This window comes from Haliotis cracherodii, unplaced genomic scaffold (genome assembly GCF_022045235.1).
Source record: "Haliotis cracherodii isolate W230 unplaced genomic scaffold, xgHalCrac1.p SCAF_6, whole genome shotgun sequence".
NCBI classification, from domain to species: domain Eukaryota; kingdom Metazoa; phylum Mollusca; class Gastropoda; order Lepetellida; family Haliotidae; genus Haliotis; species Haliotis cracherodii.
In genome coordinates, this window is record NW_027266319.1 from 59,137,947 (window position 1) to 59,158,893 (window position 20,947).

At 38.2% G+C, this 20,947-nt stretch overlaps 1 protein-coding gene across 13 annotated transcripts in view; it reads left to right on the forward strand.

The window, feature by feature from the left end:
* LOC139446128 (muscle calcium channel subunit alpha-1-like) overlaps positions 1-20,947 on the forward strand; it is a 156,555-nt gene that overhangs the window by 103,652 nt on the left and 31,956 nt on the right. For 10 of the 13 annotated variants that reach the window (XM_071227415.1, XM_071227424.1, XM_071227414.1 and 7 more), the window contains exons 23-32: positions 4,601-4,688; positions 5,731-5,838; positions 6,746-6,798; positions 6,989-7,135; positions 8,220-8,421; positions 8,950-9,108; positions 11,474-11,584; positions 13,309-13,392; positions 18,844-18,888; positions 20,213-20,335. In XM_071227415.1, coding sequence (XP_071083516.1) covers positions 4,601-4,688; positions 5,731-5,838; positions 6,746-6,798; positions 6,989-7,135; positions 8,220-8,421; positions 8,950-9,108; positions 11,474-11,584; positions 13,309-13,392; positions 18,844-18,888; positions 20,213-20,335 — 1,120 coding nt within the window. The remainder of the gene's footprint in view (positions 1-4,600; positions 4,689-5,730; positions 5,839-6,745; positions 6,799-6,988; positions 7,136-8,219; positions 8,422-8,949; positions 9,109-11,473; positions 11,585-13,308; positions 13,393-18,843; positions 18,889-20,212; positions 20,336-20,947) is intronic. The other 3 variants (XM_071227421.1, XM_071227422.1, XM_071227427.1) reach the window with 1 other exon arrangement.

Genomic DNA, 20,947 nt, shown 5'->3' on the forward strand with positions numbered 1-20,947 from the left:
AAGCGCCCTTTTTGTCAAGTTCCTAAGCCCCCGAGGAGCTTACTACAGCACAAATGATCTATTCATGTTGATTTTTAACATGTGTTACTTGTTGATTGTGACTCTTCTAACCCTGGACTATTTTGATGTATAATACTACATTTCCCTGACTGTCCACCCTAGAACTATGTTTTGGAGGTAATGTATTCTCACACAGTGAATCATGTGTCAACACAGCTCAGTACTCTATGTTACACAGACAACTATATGTCCACGTGTCTCTCAACACAGTGTCAGTTCATCATTATTCATGTGTGAAGGACACCATTTTTTATATATATTTTTTTCAAGTTCACCAATGTTTGATGGTTATTTTGGAGATGAGATTTGATTATTTCAGGAAAATAAGACAGAATTAATTAATTAAATAGCTCTTTTGAAACTAGGTGCATAAAGCTATCATTCCTAAGATCCATCATTCTTGAGTCACCTGGATGAGGTGTCTAAATGGACTTGGTGATTTGGTTGCTAGCTGATCAACCCAATGATGTTGCTCACTGGTTTGTCACTGGTTTGTCGCTGGTTTGTCGCTGGTTTGTCGCTGGTTTGTCACTGGTTTGTCACTGGTTTTTCCAGACAACAGGCCACCATCATATAGCTGGAATAATTTATTTATTTATTTATTTATTTATTTATTTATTTATTTATTTATTTATTTATTTATTTATTTATTTATTTATTTATTTATTTATTTATTTATTTATTTGATGCCAGCTGAAACAGAATCTCTGTCATTAAATACAGTTCTAATTTTCTGTTGATTATGAATTAGAATCCCCTGAACCTCATGTGCTTTTCCTTTTCCAGGATCCTAAACGTGTTAGGTTATTTTTCATTTATAATTCCTCTGAAAACTAGGATAGTCAATTCTTCAGCATGACCTAGTGTAATATGACTTTGTCATGTGCCTTTAAATATGAGGCAGTAGGGTAGCCCAGTGGAGAGTGTGTTTGCTTGTCACAAGTTTCACTCCAAAATGTGGAGCAATATCCAACTCAACTGACTCTTCTAGATGAGAAATATTATGTAGATTTCCTCACATAATCTCTCAGAATGACTTTTTCCATGCTCTACCTTATGGTGGCCCAAACATCTAAGGTGCTAAGCCATGTAATTCGCTGAACAGACTAGCATCCTTCAGGAGTGCCAGCACCAAATAATAATGGGTTTGAATCCCTGCATGATCATGGTTGTAGGTTTGTCAGCACCAAATCCATGTTTCTGGGATTCACCAAAGTGGTAAACATCCAAGACCTGCTCCCCTCCAGCGTGAAGATCCGGTTAGAATTGATCTTCAGCAACCGATACTTGTCGCAAGAGGCGACCATACTTGTCATAAGAGGCAGTCAGGTGGTCAGGCTCACTGACTTGGTTGATTCATGTCATTGTATCCAACTATGTGTATCAATGCTCATGATGTCAATCACTAGATTGTCTGACCCAGACTTGATTATTTACAGACCGCAGGCAGTCATTTAGCTGGAATATTGCTGAGTGCGGCATTAATCGACAAAAAATTGATCAAATCCTTCAAATTAACACGCTGTTAGAACTTAAATATTGTTCAAAGTGGTATTAAACTAAACACACTCACTCTCCTATGGGGAACTATAAGAGTATTACTGTATTGCAAAAACTGTTTTCATGAGAAAGATTACTGCACTGAAATAACATAGAAGGTACTGGGAAATCCAAGCAATGAAACTTGTTGTCTGAATACACTTCCTGAACATAGTGGCTTGCCATTCATCCATGTCTATCTACCTTTGGACATCTTGCATGTAGATCTCTTGCATATAGCATCTTTTATTAATGTTACATTATTGATTCATGCATATTTATACAAATTGTCTTACAAAAATTGGGCTCCTGGAACCTCTAGTTGAGAATAGGTCTCAGCCCGGTGTGCATCTCCTGGAGTCTTCTCGAACCTCTTGTTGAGAATAGGTCTCAGCCCGGTGTGCATCTCCTGGAGTCTTCTCGAACCTCTAGATGAGAATAGGTCTCAGCACTGTGTGCATCTCCTGGAGTCTTCTGGAACCTCTAGACGAGAATAGGTCTCAGCACTGTGTGCATCTCCTGGAGTCTTCTGGAACCTCTAGACGAGAATAGGTCTCAGCCCCATGTGCATCTCCTGGAGTCTTCTGGAACCTCTAGATGAGAATAGGTCTCAGCACCGTGTGCATCTCCTGGAGTCTTCTGGAACCTCTAGATGAGAATAGGTCTCAGCCCCGTGTGCATCTCCTGGAGTCTTCTGGTACCTCTAGTTGAGAATAGGTCTCAGCACCATGTGCATCTCCTGGAGTCTTCTGGAACCTCTAGTTGAGAATAGGTCTCAGCACCTTGTGCATCTCCTGGAGTCTTCTGGAACCTCTAGATGAGAATAGGTCTCAGCACCATGTGCATCTCCTGGAGTCTTCTGGAACCTCTAGATGAGAATAGGTCTCAGCTTCGTGTGCATCTCCTGGAGTCTTCTGGAACCTCTAGTTGAGAATAGGTCTCAGTACCATGTGCATCTCCTGGAGTCTTCTGGTACCTCTAGATGAGAATAGGTCTCAGCACAATGTGCATCTCCTGGAGTCTTCTGGTACCTTTAGATGAGAATAGGTCTCAGAGCCATGTTCATCTTCCCAGAGATGCCTCAGGATGTTCTTGTGGTAACAAAGTGTGACCTTGCTGATTGAGTGCAATTGTAACCAGACAGTGTGGATCTTTGCTCATGCTATCAACCACTGGTTACCTGTCCCAGTCTTGCATTACATAGCTTCTGTCAGTATACCATATTATATTTTATGAAAATACAGGGTACAGTTGCAGTAATTAATTTGATAAATTGCCTCAAGTTTCATAACCATCTCCTTGCAGTTTTGCATTTGAAAATGTCAGTTAATTTAACAATACAGTGCATGTGTGTCATCATATTAATATATGGAGGCCAAGGATGTAAGAATGAAATTTGGTTCACACGATCTGGAGTTGCATGAATATACTCCTCCACATCATATAATGGCTTGCATGATCATCAATTGTTTATATCAGATCTCGTTCTATGTATACCATTCAAAACCAAGGTATCTTCACTCTGCTGTAATCTGCATGGCAACACGGAAGCATGTCGTGTGTGTAGCTCCCAGCGTACAGCGTACAGCCTTGACTGTATTGACTGACAAAGGTCCAGATAAACTTTGTATTTGTGTCAAATACACAAAAGAGATCACCATTACCCATTTAAATATGAGTTGCTTGCATACAAATAGGCATGAAAAACTTCGCAAACCTAGTAGTATAACATCACTATGCGTAATTACCCAATATAGCCTTTCAACTTGCGTACCTTTCTATGCAGATCTATATTTGCTGATCAAATGGAGGCATCACACTTGAACTACTACTACTTCTGTGAATATTGAATAAACAAGACGCTATGTCTCGCTAATTGTTAATTCGACATGTCTATCGCTGTTGTGAGTTCATGCAACAGTAACAGGCTGGGCAGTAACAGATACAGATTATGAGGCACCTGAAACAGTATTTAAACAGGATTAGTAAGACAATATGAGTGACTTGTGAGTAATATGATCTGGAGCCCTTGATTGAGGAAGATTGGCCACAGGGATTTTGCTGGAGGCAAATGGCATCAGGACATTTTCATGCTTTTATCAACTTTTAATAGGAGATTTATTATTACCGTATTCAACGTAATAAGCGCCCAGGGTGCTCTCAAAATAAGAAATAGGGGGCTGTATATAATTTTGGTGAAAGAGTTGAAAGATCGTAAATTTCGTGTTTTATGCTTACAGCCTGACAAGATACAAAAGAAAAGTCTGTGTGTATTATACATGCCAGATATATTTTTCCAGAATTTAATTGCCCGTAATTAATTGTACACATAATACACGAGTGCGTATTATAAAGGAATAAATAAGTTTTGTGTACATTGATCGATCGGAAGGGTGCTAATTGGGATTGCCAATATATTAGCAAATATCGCCATGGGCGCTTATTAGAGCGGGGCGCTTATTTCGTCAAATACAGTATTAAAGATTTATACATGTGAGTAATCTCAAAATAATTTTTTGTGTATGTGTAGGTGGAAAACATATAAGTGTAAATTTGGATAATTTGTCCAATTTTGAAGAAAATAGGGTTGGCGCATCTGCTTTCCAACAAATAAGATAATAATGGCCTAAGCACTGCCTAGGAGAAGAACCAATTCCTGGGAACTGTGATAAGTAGTATGCTCCCTGTAAAACACCTCCATACAATATACCTATGGGAACAACTAGCTTCCCTAGTTACTTTTATGGTTGTTTAAATGGATATCTGTTATTTATGATTTTGGGTGGTATTTATTAAAAAAAATGTTGATGATATAATATACGAATTGCATTAATTTTGTAGAAGGTACCACAAGGCTCTAGAATTGTCATGCTTATGCTTTGACCGAACAAAAAGTGTGATTTGTTTCTTGTGTTTGAGAAGACACCAAGTGAGGTTCAACACGTTCCATCTCCGAATGTTTCCGTTCCTGTATGGTTGACCTTGACCTTGTGTGTTTCAGCAATCAAGCCATCTCCGTCGTGAAGATCTTGAGGGTGTTGCGAGTGTTACGTCCATTGAGGGCTATCAACAGAGCTAAGGGTCTCAAGGTAATTGTTGGGGATCCAGGTTTTTGCATGACAGGTTAACTAGAGTAGTACCAGGCGGTCCTTTACTTTTTGTGAGTAGTATATATCTTAAAATTGAAGTAGCAGGCAAACAAAGTGTCATTTGAGGGACTTTAATCCATTTTGTTTTCAATATATTTATTTATTTCCTGTTGCATATTACAAATGAACTTATCATGATTTTATAATTAAACACTAAAGACAGTGATATGTATACAAACTACATAATAGGTAATAGTTATCAACTAAACAATGAGAGATAGTTTGACCTAAATTTGTTAAAGAGGTTTGGATCAAATTTGCTAGGACAACTTAGTCCTCTTTTACAAAATCGGTTGCTGAATAGGAATCATTACTACAGATCGTCAGAGGAGAAAGAAATCAATGGGAAACAAAAGTAGGAGCTGGACGAATCTCATTCAAATCAGATCTTAGTTCTCGCTACCTCTAAAAAAAAGATCTGAGGACATCCCATTACGGGTCACGATATACCTTGCGCGAACTTTGACTGACCAGTGGAATGACTGACAAGAAGTCGACATTAGCCAATCAGAAGGCAGCATTCTCGTGCTTTACGGCACTAATTTTGAATTGGCAACTACGCCTCGAAATTAAAAATTTGAAACCTGATCAAAAGTTCATTCTGGAATGGCTAATAGTAGGTGTAGATTATATGGATTCAGTCGTTAGGCCTGTAACTATCGTTCGGAATACCCTGTGTTTAAGTTTTTGAGGTTGCATGATTAGAAATCACATTCTGTCTGTCACTTTCATGATCTGGTAAGTGACGCTCTGATTGGTCGGATGAAAGGTCGGTTCTGACGTGACCCCTGATGGGATGTCCTCAGATCTTTGTTTAGTGGTAGCGAGAACTAACATCTGATTTTAACGAGATTGTAGCTGGAATCAAATGATTTTTGTTTTAACATTAAAGATTTTTCTTTCTTTGTAATTTTATATATTTTTATCTGTTGTCATTTCTGGCCTGTATTTGTTGATTGTAACCCATGATGTTTGTTTGCAGCATGTAGTGCAGTGTGTAATCGTGGCTATCAAAACCATCTACAACATCATGTTGGTCACCTTCCTACTGCAGTTCATGTTTGCTGTCATTGGAGTGCAACTCTTCAAGGTAGAGTGGAACGTTTGTCCGATCTTGTTTCTTTGTTGTTTAACGTCACACTAAGCATTATTCCAGCTGTATATAATCGAGTCTGGATCAGACGATCCCGTGACTGTTATTATGAGTAATGATCCTCGCCATTGGCGTATGATGACACCCAAGTGATCGCCCAATCCATTTGGTTGCCTCTTCCAACCCCGGTATCGGCTGCTGGTGACACCCAAGTGATCGCCCAATCCATTTGGTTGCCTCTTCCAACCGGTATCGGCTGCTGATGACACCCAAGTGACCACCCAATCCATTTGGTTGCCTCTTCCAACCGGTATCGGCTGCTGATGACACCCAAGTGACCACCTAATCCATTTGGTGTCCTCTTCCAACCCGTATCGGCTGCTGGTGATGCCCAAGTGACCACCCAATCCATTTGGTTGCCTCTTCCAACCCGTATTGGCTGCTGGTGATGCCCAAGTGACCACCCAATCCATTTGGTTGCCTCTTCCAACCCCGGTATCGGCTGCTGATGACACCCAAGTGACCACCCAATCCATTTGATTGCCTCTTCCAACCGATATCAGCTGCTGGTGACCTATTCTAACCTGGAATCCCCCGTAGTTGTACTATTTGTCAGCTCTGGCAATATATATGTTTACATAATACATATGTTTGATTTTTGATGATTTATTATTTATTACATGACACACATATTGTATATTGTCATATCAGTCATCTTTTGCTATTAATAGAAAGTTTTTCCACTCTTGCCAAATGTTTTTTATTAAAAGTGTAGAGTTGACTTTAATTTTCATTTAATATGAATGATATGTCAAATATACTGCAGGGACCATAAGGTTGAATTGTGTTAAGTGACAGAGTTTTCAATACACGTTGTATAATGGTACACACATGATTTTTGCAGGGTAAATTCTTCAGCTGTTCTGATGAGTCCAAACTGACCGAAGCTGACTGCCAGTAAGTGTCTTGAAGAAAGTCTTGAAGATTGCTTTTTACTAGTTCTGAACCTCATGAAAAACATTCATTCATGAACAGAAGTACAATGGTGATCGAATGAGGTTTTTCGCCACTTTTAGCAAAAGAGCATTCTTCAGACCATATCATGTCAGAGAACACCAATGATCGGCTGGTATTTCTTGTGTTTCAGGGGTTCGTATATCGACTTTAGAGAAGGAGATTTTCATTCTCCGGTTGTGGAAAAACGTGTTTGGGAAGAGAACAACTTCAACTTTGACGATGTCAGCCAAGCCCTACTTACGCTGTTCACTGTGTCCACATTTGAAGGATGGCCAGAGTAAGTGTAACGGGGTTAACGGGGATTGACTGGGATCCTGTTTGTTTGTTTGTTTGTTTAATGCCGCACTCAGCAATGTTTCAGCTATAGGATGGCGGTCTGTAAATAATTGAGTCTGGACCAGGCAATACAGTGATTGACATCATGAGCATCGATCCACATAATTGGGATACGATGAAATTCATCAACCAAGTCAGCTAGCCTGACCACCTGATCCTGTTAGTCGTCTCTAATGACAAGCATAGTCGCCTTTTACAGCAAGAATGTGTTGCTGAGGACCTCTTCTGACCTGGATTTTTTCACTGGGCACCTGTCTGCTTCAAACAAGTAGACAGCACTAAATGTAAATAGTGTCGCGGGGGTTGAACCATGGAGAGACACACAAACACATCCAAACACATCCGCGGCCGGTTCAAGAGGAAGTTTATTGTTACAAGGGACATAACTCATGTTGTCCCTGAAAGGCCATACTCGTATAGCGGTAGAGCTATCTATATGTCATTTCATGCACAACATTAGCATTCATTAGTCCTTCATATTGAATGAAAACAAGCAGTGTTTGTTATATAGAATTGCTCTCACCCAAATTAACAGCAAATGAGCAGTTGTAGTATAAAAAGTATATTTGAAATGGTTTGAAATGGTTTTATTACATTACAAACCAACTAGAAAAAAATAGGACAATTTTGTACAGGCCATGGTAAGTAAGTTGATGTCAAACATCTTTCTTTATGAAAAAATGTATCCTAGCATCCATGAGGTCCCTTTTCTCCTATTGAGTCACAGATATGGTTTCCTATTGTACATTGTTGCACATCATACAGACAAGACATGCCTGCTTGTCATATCTTCTTGCGGGGCGGTCGGGTAGCCTAGTGGTTAAAGGTTTGCTCATCACGGTGAAGACCCGGGTTCGATTTCCGACACAGGTACAATGTGTGAAGCCCATTTCTGGTGTCCCCCGCCGTGATATTGCTGGAATATTGCTTAAAGCGGCGTAAACCCATACTCACTTACTCATATGTCCTTGCATGTAAACACGGTTCTAGAGGACCAAAGCTCATGATGTGTGTCTGTGTTTCAGCCTGCTGTACAAGTCCATAGATTCCAATGAAGAGTCTCGTGGTCCTATACATAGTAACCGGCCAATGGTGGCCATCTTCTACTTCATCTTCATCATTGTCATCGCGTTCTTCATGGTCAACATCTTCGTTGGTTTTGTCATTGTCACCTTCCAGAATGAAGGAGAACAGGAATACAAAAACTGCGAGTTGGACAAAAATCAGGTTTGATTTTTATCAAAAGAAATTATTTAATCATTCATTATTATCAATCATTAAGATTTAGGGTTAAACTTTTCAAAAAGATTGATTTAACAATTATAATATGAATACCAGAGAACAAACAGCCCCGATCTTCAACCGAAACAGACACCATGTGGGGTATACCATATTCGACGTAATAAGCGCCCTTTCACCAAAGGCGCTTTCAAAATTAGAAATAATCGGCTCTTATTAGAATATTATTTTGCTCATCATTTCTAAGCCAGATTTACCTTTTAATTATGGCAGCCATATCAAATTAATTGTTATAATTTTATATAAAGGATGCTAATGTGAAGTTTTTTTTAAAGGCTAGGCATGCATTTGATTTAACACAGCAGATTTACTCATAAAAATAGTACTTTTGCTATATCCTTGTCAGTCTCATTGTTTAAATATGAAAAACCAACGGACTGATCTTGTATAGAAATTGTTACACAACACATGACTTCATGAACTGAATTGTATATGTGTATATGTTTGTCATTGTAGCGCAAATGTATAGAGTTTGCCCTAAAAGCGAAGCCCATGCGGCGCTACATACCCAAGGCAAGATGGCAGTACAAAATCTGGTGGTTTGTCACATCCAAGGCCTTTGAGTACGGCATCTTCGCCCTAATTATGATCAACACTGTCACACTAGCCATGAAGGTAAGTATGTGACTAATTATTATGAGAGCAATGTATAGACGATTAAGTTTAACCCTCAGACGATATATACTACCCTCATGTTACCTTCACATTACTGCAAGCAGTGTTATAACCTTCATATTACCTGCACAGTACTACCAGCAGTGATATAACCTTCATATTACCTGCACAGTACTACCAGCAGTGATATAACCTTCATATTACCCTCACAGTACTACCAGCAGTGTTATAACCTTCATATTACCCTCACAGTACTACCAGCAGTGTTATAACCCTCAAATTACCCTCACAGTACTACAAGCAGTGTTATGTCCTTCATATTACCCCCATAGTACTACCAGCAGTGTTATATCCTTCATATTACCCTCACAGTACTACAAGCAGTGTTATATCCTTCATATTACCCCCATAGTACTACAAGCAGTGTTATGTCCTTCATATTACCCCCATAGTACTACAAGCAGTGTTATATCCTTCATATTACCCTCACAGTACTACAAGCAGTGTTATATCCTTCATATTACCCTCACAGTACTACAAGCAGTGTTATGTCCTTCATATTACCCTCACAGTACTACAAGCAGTGTTATATCCTTCATATTACCCTCATAGTACTACCAGCAGTGTTATATCCTTCATATTACCCCCATAGTACTACCAGCAGTGTTATAACCCTCACATTACCCTCAAAGTACTACCAACAGTGTTATAACCCTCAAATTACCCTCACAGTACTACCAGCAGTGTTATGTCTTTCATATTACCCTCACAGTACTACCAGCAGTGTTATATCCTTCATATTACCACCATAGTACTACCAGCAGTGTTATGTCCTTCATATTACCCTCACAGTACTACCAGCAGTGTTATATCCTTCATATTACCCCCAAAGTACTACCAACAGTGTTATAACCCTCAAATTACCCTCACAGTACTACCAGCAGTGTTATAACTCTCACATTACCCTCAAAGTACTACCAACAGTGTTATATCCTTCATATTACCCCCATAGTACTACCAGCAGTGTTATAACCCTCAAATTACCCTCACAGTACTACCAGCAGTGTTATATCCTTCATATTACCCCCATAGTACTACCAGCAGTGTTATAACCCTCACATTACCCTCACAGTACTACCAGCAGTGTTATAACCCTCACATTACCCTCAAAGTACTACCAACAGTGTTATAACCCTCAAATTACCCTCACAGTACTACCAGCAGTGTTATGTCCTTCATATTACCCTCACAGTACTACCAGCAGTGTTATATCCTTCATATTACCCCCATAGTACTACCAGCAGTGTTATAACCCTCAAATTACCCTCACAGTACTACCAGCAGTGTTATAACCCTCACATTACCCTCACAGTACTACCAGCAGTGTTATGTCCTTCATATTACCCTCACAGTACTACCAGCAGTGTTATATCCTTCATATTACCCCCATAGTACTACCAGCAGTGTTATACTTTCATATTACCCCCATAGTACTACCAGCAGTGTTATGTCCTTCATATTACCCTCACAGTACTACCAGCAGTGTTATAACCCTCAAATTACCCTCACAGTACTACCAGCAGTGTTATAACCCTCACATTACCCTCACAGTACTACCAGCAGTCTTATGTCCTTCATATTACCCTCACAGTACTACCAGCAGTGTTATATCCTTCATATTACCCCCATAGTACTACCAGCAGTGTTATACTTTCATATTACCCCCATAGTACTACCAGCAGTGTTATGTCCTTCATATTACCCTCACAGTACTACCAGCAGTGTTATAACCCTCAAATTACCCTCACAGTACTACCAGCAGTGTTATAACCCTCACATTACCCTCACAGTACTACCAGCAGTGTTATGTCCTTCATATTACCCTCACAGTACTACCAGCTGTGTTATATCCTTCATATTACCCCCATAGTACTACCAGCAGTGTTATACTTTCATATTACCCCCATAGTACTACCAGCAGTGTTATGTCCTTCATATTACCCTCACAGTACTACCAGCAGTGTTATATCCTTCATATTACCCCATAGTACTACCAGCAGTGTTATGTCCTTCATATTACCCTCACAGTACTACAAGCAGTGTATATCCTTCATATTACCCCCATAGTACTACCAGCAGTGTATATCCTTCATATTACCCCCATAGTACTACCAGCAGTGTTATGTCCTTCATATTACCCTCACAGTACTACAAGCAGTGTTATATCCTTCATATTACCCCCATAGTACTACCAGCAGTGTATATCCTTCATTTTACCCTCACAGTACTACCAGCAGTGTTATAACCTTCATATTACCCTCACAGTACTACAAGCAGTGTTATAACCTATGTATATTATCCTCAGTACCACCAGCAGTCTCAGGAGTTTGTGAAGGCCCTGGACTATCTCAATATGATCTTCACAGGAGTATTCACGGTGGAGTTCCTCCTCAAACTAGCAGCCTTCAGGTTCAAGGTAAAATTGTTCAGTATCAGTGACATGCCATATCATAATTATCCTGTCATGTCATTTGGTGATTATTTGTCATGCCATATGTTGATGATCATGTCATGTGGTGATTATCATGTCTTGTCATGATTGAAATATCATTTAAGGGTCATCATGTCAAATCATGATTGATTAAAATGTCATGGTAATTATCATGTCATATCATGATTTAAATGTCATTTAAGGGTTTATCATGTGAAATCATGATTGATTAAAATGTCATTGTAATTATCATGTCATATCATGATTTAAATGTCATTTAAGGGTTTATCATGTCATATCATGATTGAAATGCCATTTGGTGATTATCTTGTCATATCATGACTGAAATATCATTTGGTGATTACCTCTTCATATCATGACTGAAATATCATTTGGTGATTACCTCTTCATATCATGACTGAAATATCATTTGGTGATTATCTTGTCATATCATGATGGAAATACCATTTGGTGATTATCTTGTCATATCATGACTGAAATACCATTTGGTGATTATCTTGTCATATCATGACTGAGATACCGTTTGGTGATAATTATGTCTCATGTCATGATTCAAATGCCATTTGATGATTACCATGTTATATGATGATTGAAACGTCATTTAAGCATTTATCAAGTCAAATCATGGTTTAAATGCCATTTGGTGATTGAATCATGTCATATCATGATTGATATGCCATTTGGTGATTATCATACGTCATATCATGATCGAAATGTCATTTGGTGATTATCGTGTCATATGTCATTTGTCATGATTATCATGTCATATCATATGGCAATTATCATGTGTAAATATGACCTTCGCATCAGCATTCCTTCTCAAAGTATCTGCTTCCAGTACAAGGTAATGTATCTCAGTATCCTTGTCATATCATATGGTCATTGTCATGTCATATCATATGGTCATTGTCATGTCATATCATATGGTCATTGTCATGTCATATCATATGGTCATTGTCATGTCATATCATATGGTCATTGTCATGTCATATCATATGGTCATTGTCATGTCATATCATATGGTCATTGTCATGTCATATCATATGGTCATTGTCATGTCATATCATATGGTCATTGTCATGTCATGTCATATCATATGGTCATTGTCATGTCATATCATATGGTCATTGTCATGTCATATCATATGGTCATTGTCATGTCATATCATATGGTCATTGTCATGTCATATCATATGGTCATTGTCATGTCATATCATATGGTCATTGTCATGTCATATCATATGGTCATTGTCATGTCATATCATATGGTCATTGTCATATCATATGGTCATTGTCATGTCATATCATATGGTCATTGTCATGTCATATCATATGGTCATTGTCATGTCATATCATATGGTCATTGTCATGTCATATCATATGGTCATTGTCATGTCATATCATATGGTCATTGTCATGTCATATCATATGGTCATTGTCATGTCATATCATATGGTGATACTCATTTTCTCTCATATGGTGGTTATCATGTCATGTGATAATTATGTCATATCAGTTATAATGGCATATGATGATTATCAGATCATGTTGTTGTTACCATTTCATATTCTGATATCTTGATCTCAAATTGTAAATACATATTAAAGCATTTTATTGTCGCAATTTAACAAATTCCATGAAAAATGACAATTTTACTGATGTCCACTATATTTATACCTACTTTTTCAGAATTATTTTGGAGATGCTTGGAATGTGTTTGACTTCATCATTGTACTCGGTAGCTTTATTGACATCATATACACTGAAGTGAATGTAAGTAGTCCCGTTGCTTCCTCTCCATTGTTGACTTTCTCTTCTGGATATGTTTGTTCAGGAAAGAGAAAGTGAGATCAACCCAGACGAGTGCATGATTTTTTTACACAATGGCTTCTGATTATTGAGTTCCATCTTCTGACTTTGGAATGACTAAGCATGATGCCACGTTGGAATGAGTGGCCAATATTTCTCGAGACTAGTTTTGTGTCAGTCTGGTTGAACCTGGCCACAGTTGGTGATGCAGGCGTGGGTGTGTTTGTTATGGGGCAGTTGAACCCAGACCAAGGATGCCAGTCAGGTTCAAGATGAATATGAAATCAGATTGTGGACTCTTCCAGACTTGGATATTCGCAGACCGCCATCATATAGCTGTAATATGTGGGCGTGGTATAAAACAACAAACTTTGTGACTTAGTTAGATTTCATGACCCATTTTGCAATATTCCTGCCAATATCATGTCAGAGGACATCCAAGGTCAGGCTGCACCCATTCTACCCATGTGGGGAATGATGCTGTTTATATGTAAGAGAATGGTATTGACGTAATGAAATTATCATCCAAGACTGGTTTACACAGGAGATAACACTTCGTTGAGATCGTTACGGTGACGTCACAATCAAATGACCTCACTATTGTCTCTGCCATTGCAGCTGGTTAGCTGTATATTTACATTTACACAGTTTACAAACTGAAAAAGTTGAAAGAATAATTGTGTCTTTGGATATCAAATATATCAACACTCATCGATTAAAGTTTAAAACTTGTGAAGCCTCAGAGTTTTAATGCATTGCCGACTTTTGTTGATATATTTGATATCAAAAGACACTCGTGAGGAATTCGCTATATACTATGAGAAAGAAGTCTTGTGGAACAAGGGAGAGGAAGATGGAGAAATTATCCTTACCATGAGGGGGGGTCGGGTAGCTTAGTGGTTAAAGCGTTCGCTCGTCACGCCGAAGACCCGGGTTCGATTACCGACATGGGTACAATGTGTGCCCATTTCTGGTGTCCCCCGCCGTGATATTGCTGGAATATTGCTAAAAAAGGTGCAAAAACAAACTCACTCACTCACCTTACCTTGCTTTGATTGGCTGCGTGGCACATGTGTATTGCTGCCATAGCAACCACACCTGACTTTATTCCATGACTGCTGGCTGGTGGTTCAACAAGACTGGCACTGTTTGTCAAGACTGCTCCAAAACACGAGTGATTGCATTGGACTGTATGTCATCTGAAGCCTCTGTTGGAATGACTTGTAGTTTAACTCCTATTTGAAGTGTCTGAAACCTAACTGCACTTGAAACATGACTTTCTCTTTGTGTTGAAACATGAAACGTCTATGGCATGTATCCTTTGCACACTATACTAACTATGGCAGCCTAATTTAATATAAATGTATTTTAAGTAATGTCTAGAAGTAACGACTACATTTCTATGGTATTGTGACTGGTAGTGTGTTTATATGTAAGCATATATATTTGATATGTAGACTTGAACATCTTGTGATATATATATATATGATCTTAACATAAGTATTTCAGTAGCATCATTTCACCTCATTTCATTCATGATTGTATTCCAGAAATTGGTTGTAGGGTGATATTTAATTTTTAAATGTTTTAAAATGAATTTTTCCACAGTGAACAGAATAATCTGTCAGATTGTCGGTCAATATTCTGTTGATTGATATTTGATCCAAATCCATTTGTATCCAGCGTTTTGTGGATTGCTGAGTGCAAAGTTTGAGTGGTGCCTGCATAGGGGTTCTTGCTGATTGGTTATGCCTAGGGAATGTTGCCATGGAAACGGAAAGGAGTTAATAGAGTAGATTTATCTGCATTGCAACATGTTTTTAGTTTCTTAGAATGACTGCAAGGGATCCTCATGGTTGCCGAACCATTTTTTTTCGTTCACTCATTTTACAAACTGAAATGGTTTATTTCATTTTTGTTTTGTTTTCTTATGAAATAATTGACTGTGATTATCCCAAGACATTCTGTTTTTGTTTCCTTGTTATTTTCATATATTATTTCCTTATCACCTATAACCTTTCATTTCACATGGAATGATTTTAAATCAAATTTTATTCTTTCGCTGCTCTTCACTAACCAACAGAGAGCAGAGGTTTGTCAAATTTCCTCTTTTAACCAGTACTTGACTGTTTGCTGCATGTTCCCCCATAGTACCCCCAGCATGAAGAGACTCGAGTGGACAACCAGGATTGATAAAACACTCTCAGCCCTTTTTTTAAGGATAAATATGGTTCCATCAGAGCTGTCTGATCAGAAATATGTGTAAAAATCTTTATTTTGGACTTGGTACTTTGATATGTGTCTTAGATTAAATTATTGGAAATTATACCTTTGATATATTAAGGCTTGTTGAACTGCCTTGTCTCCTGGTTGAACCCTCAGGGCCTGGTTCAAACAGCTTTTGCATGCCCGGTATATCCCTGCTACAGGTTCAGACCACAGTTCAGACCTTCATGATATAGTATTGCCTTAACAGTCCCCTTTGTAAACCAAGAAACAAGTCGGAAATCACCCTCATTAGCTCAGAGGTCAAGATGGAAACGCTTTGGAGTCCTTTCTGGAGAAGTAATGTACTTCCTGGAAAACAATTGGAATACAGCATCTTGGAAGTATACAGCATCCTTTCCAAACACTTCTCGTGGAGACACATACCCCCTTCAACTAGCACCCACCTTCAGTCCCGACATTGTCCATTCCCAGAACACCACAGACCACTCTCCTTGAAAACGTCACACCCATTGCGGAAAGTCCATTTCAGAAACACCAACCCAGTTATACAACTCCGTGCAAAGCCTTGGAAATGCCATCATCATTTGGAAAACTTCTTGTCTTGAACACCAACCTTGGAAGTTTCACACACTTTTGGAACCTCAATCTCACGAACTCAACCCTGTTAAATTAATCACTTCAGTGCTAATCCTTTGTAATGAGATACTCCTTTTGGAAACTGCTCCCTTAGAACACACTGGAAAATTCTGCACATGTTTGAAGCCATCCTACACAATATACATGATATCCACCCATATATAATGCACTCCAGAAATGCCAACCCAGCAGAAATAGTTTCCTGCACTTGACTGTCCTCTTGTAACCTACCCGAGGACATGTCAATCCCCTTGGACAAAACTCTGCCTGGACTCTGTTGACAAAACAACTTTCATGGAGAAGCTGCTTCTCCTTTGGAATGATGACAAGACTTCATTCCTACCTTTGCTGGAACTTCAGACATTTTCAAGTTTTAAGACCTCAGCGGAAAAGGCTCCTTGAAATATCACAACTCAATGCGAAAACAGCTGTGCTCACAGTTTTGAGACATAGCGACCTCATATTTATTTTTACTTTGCTACGACCCTTTTTAAAACAAATAAGCCACATTCCGTGTCCATTTTCGAGACAAATATCCATGCCCCTTTTTACTGAAGACTGCGCCTTGTCGAACTGGTCTCACCCGCTCTTGGGTTGTGTATGCAAATTGGGATATCTCATGATGGAATACTCTGAAATCTCTTCAATTTTACGTTCACTGTGGTCAATGGTTTGTGAGTTAAGCTGTGTAAAATGACTTCTCCCAATAGTTTCTGTTTTTAGATACATCCTACATTTGGGCATGGACGTATACTGTGAACATTGTAGCATTTTGTACTCATGTGTCATCTGCCGATCATCAGTTCTCATCCGTACTTGTATTTAGTTAGGTATGTGTCATTTGTCCAAGCCAACAGTGATGTCACATGTCCAAGTGTCTGAGGTCCAGGTTCCCAGTGTGGGATAGTCCTAGAAGAGTCACCACGGCACATGATGTAGAAACAGGACTGCAGTTGCACTAGGTTACAGTGCTAAGCTACTGTAGCTAACAGCTTAGCTATAGGTAGAAGAAAGTCTCTAACGGCTTGTGCTTGCTAGAGAGTGGCTATAGATTATGTTAGTATCAATAAGAAGAAGATTTATGACATAAATATCATTTAACTACAGGTAGAAACTTATTTAAAGCTTTAGTTCAAATTTGAGTTTCATTTCAAAGTTAGGAGTACAATTGTATGTACCATTGATAAACATCTAACTTTTTTTTTAATTCCGTCAGAAATAATGTCTCAGTTGATATGAGATTTATCCTGTGACAAATCCTTGATAAAGAAAAAGCATGGAAGAATAAGTTTCAAGAGTGTAATAAAGAGGTGTTTCGACACAGTTACAAGATTTAGAAGTTAAGTACTATTCAGTGTGTAAGTGAAATGGTTTTATTTCAAGTTGTGATTTAGCCTGTTTTTAATCGTTTATATAACCAAATATTTTTTTTATTGTTTGTGTTTTTTTTGGAAATTTAACAGACATGTATTACTAGATGTAACAATTAACAAATAGTTTGTTTAATTTAAAAACAAATATGTTGGTTATAAATGTAAGATTAAACCATTGTTTCACTAATGATGTAGTTGAAGAATCTAACAGGACAAGAATTACAATTAATAAAATCCTCATGTAAATGGTTGGTCAAGACAATGACCACATTGTTATGTTTGTTTTTGTTGCGTCTTATTGTCACTGAATGTTTAACAATACAAACTGTTATCATCATTTGTCTGGATGTATTTTTTTATTATTTTTTTTTGTTTTACCTTGGGAACATGTACAATGAGTTGTTTTATATTTTGTGAATGGTTATGAGGAATGACATAGTGGAATGCACCGCACCTGAATGTTATTGCACGTAGATTTCATTTGTCTCTCCAGATCATGTTAGTATGGTTATAACATAGGGTTGTTTGTTAACTCACCCTCACTGGACCCATCGGGACCAGGTGAGCTAATGGCATAGTGTGTTGTCCATCATCTGTTCCCAGTGTTGTCTTAATCTTGTAAAGTTCTGATCAAACTGTGGAAATGTCATGCAGAGGAAGCTGGGTAGGAGGAATACCTTAAGTAAAATCAATATGGCTGCCAGGCAGCCATCTTTGATTTTCATGAGCTACTTCTTTAAAAAGTCCAAATTTGTGACTATAAATGTTTTGGATTTGTGCCGAGAATCCATTAATAAGGTTGTCAGATATTGGCTGATATCATGAAAAGGTTATGTAGTATTGATGCCCACTAATTAACAATTTGTATGCTAAATAAGGTCATATTAAGCTTGAGACCATTTTTTAGCATATTTCTATTGTACTGACCACATAAGCCCAGTTTTACTTACATTTCTGTCTTCTCAAAGTCAGTGAATTGATTCACTCTCTTCAAAATTGCTTAATCTTTTTAGATTAATTTCCAAAATTGGATCTGATTTGTTGTGTCAAAGTCAGGATACCCAGTTATCGAGTCCTGATTGTCCTCAGTTCTGTATCTGCACTACATTTCTGTTGGATACTAATGATAAAATCAGGTGAGCTACAGAGCCTTTTGGCACTTTTTTTCATTGACTAGTATCAACGTGAGTGTAATGTAACAGGCGACGTCTGCCGGTATGTGGTAAGTCTATTTATCTATGAGATGCATAAACTGTGCCCATCTCTCATTCATAAACACACCACAAACACAAATTAGCTGATTTAAGGAAAACAATTACCGGGAATTTAAGATACCAATGCATATGAGAGACATGTTTATTCAAATACCAGTGTCATTTGTAATGCAATTCAAAGAAGTTAAAAATAGCAGATTTGTATCATTCTATTTCAAAGACCCATTTTAACTTTTGGAATTTAACTCTGAGGGATGGGTTCAATTTTTGCAGCTGATGTCAATTGTCAATTTCTACAGGTCTTTCGATCTTACTTTAAATGTGATACTTTGCATTATGTAGCATTGCATGCTATTCACATCATAATTTGATTGATTTGATGTGAGGTGAGCGTCTGGCCTGGACTCCGCAACAACCATTCGCTGGAGGTCGGGCGGCCTGCCTCTGTATCTTCTCTCTCTGAATCAGCAGACTTTGTTTATCCTCAGCATGACCATTCCACACATTTCTATAATACGAACAAGTTCTGTGTGCCCACTTTTATCATCAGTTCTTTCCTGAATGACAATGAATGCTTACACTATCATTAATCACACAATTATGTTTCAAAGTTATGAATTCGTTTGATGCTTTGTCATTTCAAAATGGGATTTATCCAATGAACGGTGGGTTCTTTTGAAAGAGGTATACTTGTTTTGGAGATTTATTTGAATTCTTAACATAATGGATTAAGGAGGAGGCAGTTTCGCCAAATAATTTCAACCTACCCTGGTAAGTTTATGTGAGGTTCAAATAAGTTGTCTCTAAGTTTCACACACTTTATGTAACACTGAACTCTTTCACATAAATTTCAAAATTCATAGAGTCGAAACAAGCTACTGAATCACATTTCTCAGATTCCTTTTTCACAAGCATTTGTCAACTCTTTGTGACTCACAATAAATGGAATAAATAAAATATTACACTGATAATTACTCCGATAATTCAAAAGCATAATTTGGTCAGAAATAACACACAGACAGTAACAGCTACATATGTATGTTGAAGATCAATTATTCATACTTCAATAAGGTTCTAAAATAATATTTTTACACCTTTTAAAGATAGAAGTTGAAACTTGTCCAAATAATGCGATATTTTAGCAAAAAAGAGTTAAAAATGGATGTGTGAAGGATATAATATGATCAGTCAGTGGTGGGACAAGTGATAATTCCAATCCAGCAAAGAAGGTGTATTGGAAGGTCACTGAGAGATTTCAACAAGACACGCAGTAGGACTCCGACAGTGTAGATTTGAAGTCATAGTGGGTGACATGGAGTTGATTTTTTGCAGCCTGGCAAGACGATCATCAGTATCAACTTCTTTCGTCTTTTCCGAGTGATGAGGCTTGTGAAGCTGCTGAGTCGAGGAGAAGGCATCCGAACACTCCTCTGGACGTTCATCAAATCATTCCAGGTAGGTGGAAATAATGTCACAAGTCAACGCCAGAGAACACCTAGTCTCCATCATCCATCGAAGCAGTTTCTATTGGGCGCAAAAGGCAAAGTAGCAGAGAAAATTATATGATTGAACACTGGGTGTTTGCCAACAGGCAGCATGTCCTGCCTGACTGGGAGCACCTGCCACTGTCAGGACATGCTCTACTTATTATTACAGTCAGCCTTAAATATGTTGTTTTGTGTGAGTGGACTGATTTTCTCATCATGAATAAATTGGTTCGGGGGAAAAGGATATTTTTTATGTTTTGATCATGATGGTTTAGTTACGTGGTTGGATATATAATTTCTTTCATATATGCCCATGTCACATGTTTTGGGCCTCACCTCTTTTCGAGTCTCTAAGTAATACATAACCTCATGCTTAATAACGTAATAAAGGTAGACGTTCCAAAGCCCACTGGAGACATCAAAGTGTTGGGTACTTATCACTGAAGTTATGTTATGAATTAAGCTGCACAAGATATTCAAAAAGTCATGAAAAACATACCTCAATACTTTTTTAAAGAGACCTATAATTTTTTTGCATGAGAACAATCGTTTGTGCCGATAATATATATCGGCTGCTGTT